General features: G+C 27.7%; 1 protein-coding gene across 3 annotated transcripts; it reads left to right on the forward strand.

The window, feature by feature from the left end:
• The first annotated feature begins 151 nt into the window (after positions 1 to 151).
• On the forward strand, positions 152 to 6,171 carry LOC113556149 (ras-interacting protein RIP3-like). 3 transcript variants are annotated; one of them, XM_026960921.1, is made up of 6 exons: positions 152 to 368; positions 4,121 to 4,419; positions 4,486 to 4,760; positions 4,815 to 4,896; positions 5,228 to 5,353; positions 5,417 to 6,171. In XM_026960921.1, exons 2-6 carry the CDS (start codon positions 4,126 to 4,128, stop codon positions 5,942 to 5,944), a joined length of 1,305 nt encoding a protein of 434 aa, XP_026816722.1. In that variant the 5' UTR covers positions 152 to 368; positions 4,121 to 4,125; the 3' UTR covers positions 5,945 to 6,171. The 3 variants fall into 3 exon arrangements, with proteins under 3 accessions (XP_026816722.1, XP_026816724.1, XP_026816723.1); XM_026960923.1 differs by lacking the exon at positions 152 to 368 and adding an exon at positions 1,299 to 1,509; XM_026960922.1 differs by lacking the exon at positions 152 to 368 and adding an exon at positions 1,537 to 1,667.
• The last annotated feature ends 1,475 nt before the right edge of the window (positions 6,172 to 7,646 follow it).

The raw sequence follows: 7,646 nt of genomic DNA on the forward strand, positions 1-7,646 counted from the left end.
CTCACTCGTATCGTACTTCAATACGTTACTCGTTCCTCACTATATTAGAAATTAGTGACCAAGTACCAGTCATTTCGATCGGTTGTCGGCTTGATCACCTATTTAGCCTGTTCCCTCCGCCCCTCGCTTCTACTCGGCGTCACAGCATCAGCACAGTGGCTCACTCACACGACTACGCGAGTCACACTCATACGAGTCACACGGCTCGACAGTCATTATTGTTTTGTGTTTACCATTCTCAATTTTTCCGTTTTAAGTTGTTACTACTCACTGAACTGTTGAAGTGTTCCTTCAGTGCAGAGAGCTGGTTCTAGCAAAAGAGGATTCGTTTTTTGGTTCGTACGACGTACACGCCGTCGAACCAAAAGGTAAGCATTAAACTATTTCATTTCTAATCGCTGACAATTGTTGTGAAATTTAATTAACGCTTTCTCAGCCGTGGTTATTCGTTCTCTCGACAATTTATAAATTGCGGACCCGTTCGAAATCGAATTGTTTTATTTTGATTTAAAATTGTAGTAAATAGGAAGCGATGATCGATATATCGGCTATACGTAAGTGTTGTGTTCTTTGGTAAATCATATTCGTTGAGGTTACACGAGGAATTTAATGACGCCATTTTTATCCGCGTCTTATACAATCGATCTACTATCGTGCAATACTCGATCATTTACCGTCGTTATTTTATTCATAGTAAATAAATTTAACATCTTTCGTGGTTTTATTAGTATTTGTTGCAAATTTATCGTTTAGGACAGACTAAAAAGCTAATGCTCAGAAAGTGTTGTAATATCGGGCAAGTCGTATCTCTTCACCGTGATTACTATTATTATGGCGTCGACAAAAGATTGACCTGGTCAAATGTCAGAGCTATATTATCTATTCTATTGACTATCTTCCTATCGTCGTAAAATATTCGATTTTTTGCCCTCGTTATTCAATTCATCATGAACAAATTTTTTTTTGTTTTTGGACATGGAATCATTCGTTTCGATATATTATTTTAAACAGCATGCGCCTAGTCTAAAGTATTAGTAAATTCCCGCGCACGGTTGCCGGCGACGCCGGTTTTTCGTCACTCAAAAATTCGTCGCCCAAACAGCTCAGAGGAGTAGAGTACGCGGCGCTGTTCACGGGTAACGCGGCGTCGGTCGATACACGAGTACCACCCGGCGTGGTATATAGGTGCACCAGTGATGACCGGACGCCATATTTTACCAAGCGTGGGGTACAAAACTACCAAGTAATAACTGATTACTCCGGTTCGTCAGTTGTACTATTGTAGTCAAGCCCGTCCAGCGTTTGTTTGTCTTCCGGTGTCGTTTTTTTACTATTGTTTTACCCTCGGTGTCGTTAATTGTTAATATTTTAATTTTTAACAGCGGTCGCGTCGTTCATTCGTTTGTTACGCAATGGCCGCCGTCTAGCGATCCGCTTGTTTATGTAATTTGAGTGTGCGCGTGTTTTTATTTTATTTTTTGTTATATGTCTGTAACTGAATTGTTTTGAGTAATGCATTATCGTTTTTTTTATTAATTATATTTTATATTATTTGATATATTCACATTTATTTATTCATAGTGTTAGTTTTAATAAGCATTTATCATAGTGATCAAATATATCGACTGGCATTGTCCATTTATTGTTTAACTATTATAAATTAAAATGTAAGATCTGTTCATTTTCTACATTAAATAATTCCTAGTAGGTATAGGTATATACAATATTAAAATTTAAATTATTGTAAAATAACAACATTCAAATATAGATAAATTTCTTACCATTAAATTTACTCTTAATATTAACCCGTCATTGGTCGCATAGTGAGAGAATCTCTCACCACGATCATATTTTTGTCACCACTGTCTTTGATCTTAGTTTATTGATTATTAGTTATACTATACCTTATCAGATACTCCTTGTAATTTTAGAACTTCACAAATAAATTATGGAATACTAAAAAAACAGTAGCAAAAAATGCTAAAACTTCGATTCCTATGTATGTAATACGCAAATTCAAGAATAAAATTTTCCTTTTTTTTTGGTATTAACAATAATATAATATGTTAATGCACGATTATTTAAATTGTAATGTGCAATGTATATATTTTTAAGTGCTCATTTACATAATAAATGTGTTTTGGTAGTTTAAAACATATTATATGACATTTAAAGAAGGTGAGAAAATCTCTCACCGTGCGACTAAAGAAGTAAAAAAAAAACGCGATCAACGACGGGTTAAAGATAACAAAGTTAAATGTGAACCGTTGAATAGATTTAGTATGCTCAGCACTTGTAAGACGGACACAACAAATGCTAGTGTAGTATCTTCTTTAGTTAATACTGTTAATGAGTAGATTACACATTTTTTTCCTTTTTATTTTTTGGATTATTTTTACCTGTATAAATTGTATGCATACCTATTGACTTAATTAAATTTCAGACTGTTTTCGAAATCTAATAAAGGTATAACATAGTATTTTTCATGAGTAGGAAATTGTAATAATACATTTTGTTTACAACAAATTTATTGTTTTTACTTGAAGTAAACTTCTTGTTCATAGGCTTATTAAGCAATTTCATTAAAACAATTATTTTTTTTGCATTCAGTACTTATTTAAGTTTAATTAATTTTTATCTAATACTGTAATTAATAATTATAAAATAAACACTGTAATTATATATTTTTTTTTGCATAACTATAGTCAATTACAATACTCTTATACATAAAAATGTGTAGATGTGTAGTCTATCGACAAGTATTGATAACATTGTAAATTACATATTACATGGTTTATGTATATATTGTTGATTTTAATTTTGCTTGAAATGTTTAGTATAGATTACTAATAGATTTGTATAGTTATTAATTTCCATTTAACTTTGACTTATTGAATTTTTTAAAGTTCTAAGGCATTTTTAGAAATTAATTTCCATTAAATCTTTAATTTTTTGATACTATTTAAATTTTAGTTAGGTATTGATTCCAACAACTCTATTTGTAACAATCTATCTTATATTAAAGTATCTACCTAGTTGTTTCTATTTAGGTTTATAATTATGTTTATTCTTCAGTCATTACTAGGTAGAGGACTTGTAGCCATTATAAATCATCAAATAAGCATTTTGAATACCAAAAATATTCATTTATATGTTAAATAAAAAATATTTCTAAAATATGTGTTTTTAAGATAAAAACAAGAATATTTTTTATTTATTTTTGTATTTTATTTAATTGGTTAACTGAATTTATTATTTTAGTTAATATTTAGTTGTAATACATGTTACAACTTTAAATTATTAAATTACCGGTAATACGACATCATATTGTCAATGATTATTTTTACTTACAGAGGTTACCAACTGGCAGACCGAGAACACTTTTTTTACGGACCCTTATCCGCGGAATAGATTTTTAAATTTGTATAATATAAAAAAATTATAAGCAATGTCATATAAAATTTATATTATTACGACAAAAAAATTTAATTAATTTTTATTGAACAAATGCATAAATAAATCAATAAAAATATTAAAAAAATTATTTATTAACGTGTATAAATTATTAAAACTGTTAGGGTCCGCAGCCAGTATGGTAAGTTTCAAAACAGACCTCCATAGAAATTAGTTGATGACCCCTGGTCTATTTTATCTAGTATATATTAATAAAAGTAATATATTGCAAATTAATTATATCATCTTATTAATAATCTTCAAGCACTTCTAAGAAAAATATGTGCCCCAAACAGTTAAAAATCATATTATATGACAAAAATTAAATATAAATTTATGTTTTGATTGTATTGTTAAAATGAAAACATCGGTAGAGAAATATTAAGTTAAAATATGTCTTCAAAGGAATAAAATAGAAAAAATATGCATTTATATGCAAAATAAAATTTTAAAACTAGCTTTGTGAAAGTATGAAATGCATTTATTATGTATTATGCTAAATTTGTGATTGCAAAACAAATATACAAATGCTACAATTTCTCTGCCTTAGTCATTACTTTGATAATAGATTTTTGATGTATAATTTAACATAGTGAATATCTATTATAAATTAAACTTTATAGTTATGTATAGTTATAAATTAGAAAATACCAATTTTTTTTTATAGATAAAATGGGTCTCTGTTTTCTTTGTGATGCAAAATTGTTCGGTGAACGTACACGAGTCTGTTCAAGCATTACACCACATAGTAATGTACCGTATCCAGAAAAGATAGTTGAACTTCTTGGAGATGAATTTGTTGTTATTGTTACCCCTGCTGATCACATGTGCAAAAAATGCACATCACTTTTGACTCATATGGACAAGTTGGAAAATGATTTGAAACTTGTTAAAAATGCAATGTTGTCATATATACAGAAGAAATATGGAATATTGCCTCCTGATCAGGCTGTTAAGGGTGTTGAGGTAAGAATATTGTCTACTTAAACAAGCTACATTTTAATGAAAAACAAATTTTTATCTTTTATTTAGATTGTCAATGGACACTTAAAGGCAGAAGAACAACTAGAACAGGGTCAGCGTAAAGTACCCAGTGGTCTAACAGTAGGAGTTTCTCCCACTGTGACTACTGCTGCCGCTAGCTCAGTTCAAACTCCTTTAAAAATGTTAAAAACACAACAGCAGCAGCAGCAACACCAACCACAACATCATCAACAACAATCACCACAACAAGATGGTGCTAACAAAATGAAAATATACAAATGCGGTTTTTGTACATTCCAATCAAAAGAACTTGGACATGTTCGGTATGTACATTATTTAATATTGTTTTAAAGATTTTATTTATGCTTTTATTATAGATTCCATATGCGCACTCATATGAATAAAAAAGAACCTGAAAAACCTCTTCTTAATCAATCAGCGGCTAAAGCATTAACTCCGGTAAGAAAATATTATGCTATTACTATATAAATTTAGTCTAAAATCAATTAATATTCTTGTAGTCCGCGTTTTAATTTTGCTGTTAAAACACCTTTCTTTTAAATTTACAACTTATTAATTTGCATATATTTACTTAATTACATAACTTAAATTGTATTTTGTTTAATCTTTTTTTTGTTTCATACAATAATAGTTTTAAAATATTTACTATGGTACTATAATTTATTTCATTGACTATTATTGCAGTGAAAGACAGTTAATAATTTGAAATACAATTTGATTTCTTAGTTGATATAAATTTAAATACATTAAATATTTAAATTTAATTTAGGTACCACAACAAAAAAAACGACTATATAGGTGTCAAGTATGTTCCAAATCATTTGACAGTCGAATGAATTGTCTTGATCACATTCAGAAAGACCATAATCAACCAACTGCATCAACTTCAAATGGGGTAAATAAAAAATTAAATTTCAACAAATCTTCTCATATTTTAACTAATTTATTTTATTTTTAGGAAAGAGAAACTGAAGATTCTCGTACGGTTACTACAACTAAAGCAATCAAGCCGGAACAATCCAAGACTCAAGAAAATAATCAACAAGCGGAGACTCCTATGGATGTAGACGATAATCAAAGAGGACACAAACAAGGAACTGTAGATACAGATATGATGTTGAATGACAATGTCCCTACTGAAGGATCTGCAGATACCGAACAAGAAGAAGAAACTGAAAATGCAGGCGAAGAAGAAGAAACTGAAAACTCTCAGGACAATAAGACAGTAAAAGAAGGTAAATCCATAAAAAAATCTGAGTCTGGGCAAGAAGAAGCCACAAGAGAAGAAGAAGGGGATGAAGAAGATACAGCTGTGCCTGAACAAGAAGAACCTGATCAAGAAATTCCGGACAGTGTTGAGAAAGATGTTGATGAAGACAGTGCGAATGTAGAGAACAAAACAGGAGACTTGGACATAGAATCCATGTTAGCCGCAATTCATAATGATAATCCTACAAACGGCGAGGATTCAGAAAACAAAGTTTAAGGTTTTTACACCTTATTTAAAAGTTAGAAATCAGTTTTGAATTTAAAAGGATTGAATTAATAATTTATTATTTTCTTAAGGTGGTTTTATTATATTTTTTCAATAACTATTTTTAAGAGACTTAGTTTAGGAGATTATACTATTTATTTTATTAATAGACTTAACCAAATTAATTATATATATATATATATACTGAAATGACAAAAATAAAAAGTACAATTAAAAAAAAACACGAAAAAATGATTGATAGCTTTTGAATAAAAATCAATTTCTTATGCAAATAAAACAATAATTATTAAAATTTTAATCTTGTGCTGCTTAAATATAAAATAAAATTTCAAAAACCACTATGCTTTCTATTACTGTAACAAGTATTGTTGTCTGATATTTGTGATTAAGGTATTTTTAAATTATATTATTGAGTTATCCTCAATAGGTAAGATAGTAAATACTAATATGGATACCAACCCTCATTTTACTTTTAAGATAAGTTCAAATGCATATAATTATGTATGAGTATTTGTGATAGTTTTAATAACATTATCTAAATCAATAATAGGACAAATGTTTAACATGCCATGAAACAAAAAAAAAAAAAACTATAATAACAGCATATAAAATATAATGTTTATTTATTAGAATCTACAGTGGTTATAAATTTTACTTAATTATTTTTAATCTATTAAATCCTCAATGTATAAGTTAATATTACATAATAATATTCAATTTTAAACGTTACACACCAAAAATCCAATAATTATTTTTAGGACAAGTTCATTGGCTGGAATTTAAACATTAAAGAATCCTTGTAATAGTTTTAATAATATTTATAAAAATCAATAATTATATTCATATTAGACTAACTTAGTATATCGTAGAATAAAAAAATAAGATTCAAAATTAATCTATAAAAAAAATTTAAAAAATAAAATCCAAAAAAATTATTATTTTGTAGTACCTTCATAAGTTATTAATTCTAGTTTTTTTTTTCATAATTTATGAAATCCTTAATGTTTAAGCGAATATTACTTAGTAATATGCAGCTATTATTTGTATTCATTATGTTAAGGACAAGTTCAGAGGCATTTATTGCCAGAAACTCTGTCATAGTTTTAATTATTTTTGTTTAATCAATATTTTTATTAACATTAGACTAACTTAGTATATCGTAGAATAAAAAAATAAAATTCAAAATTAATCTATAAAAAAAATTTAAAAAATAAAATCCAAAAAAATTATTATTTTGTAGTACCTTCATAAGTTATTAATTCTAGTTTTTTTTTTTCGTAATTTATGAAATCCTAAATGTTAAAGTGAATATTACATAGTAATATGCAGTTGTTGATTGTATTCATTATGTTAAGGACAAGTTCAGAGGCATTTATTGCCAGAATCTCTGTCATAGTTTTAATTATTTTTGTTTAATCAATATTTTTATTAACATTAGACTAACTTAGTATATCGTAGAATAAAAAAATAAAATTCAAAATTAATCTATAAAAAAAATTTAAAAAATAAAATCCAAAAAAATTATTATTTTGTAGTACCTTCATAAGTTATTAATTCTAGTTTTTTTTTTCATAATTTATGAAATCCTTAATGTTTAAGCGAATATTACTTAGTAATATGCAGCTATTATTTGTATTCATTATGATAAGGACAAGTTCAGAGGCATTTATTGCCAGAAACTCTGTCATAGTTT

This window comes from Rhopalosiphum maidis, chromosome 3 (assembly GCF_003676215.2).
Source record: "Rhopalosiphum maidis isolate BTI-1 chromosome 3, ASM367621v3, whole genome shotgun sequence".
In the NCBI taxonomy this organism is placed as follows: domain Eukaryota; kingdom Metazoa; phylum Arthropoda; class Insecta; order Hemiptera; family Aphididae; genus Rhopalosiphum; species Rhopalosiphum maidis.

Excerpts from the sequence above, each read along its gene's own strand:
- LOC113556149 (XM_026960921.1), top strand. The coding sequence starts at position 4,126 with ATGGGTCTCTGTTTTCTTTGTGATGCAAAATTGTTCGGTGAACGTACA. Across the intron at positions 4,761-4,814 it reads AAAGAACTTGGACATGTTCG|ATTCCATATGCGCACTCATA; the intron begins GTATGTACATTA and ends CTTTTATTATAG. Across the intron at positions 4,897-5,227 it reads CGGCTAAAGCATTAACTCCG|GTACCACAACAAAAAAAACG; the intron begins GTAAGAAAATAT and ends AATTTAATTTAG.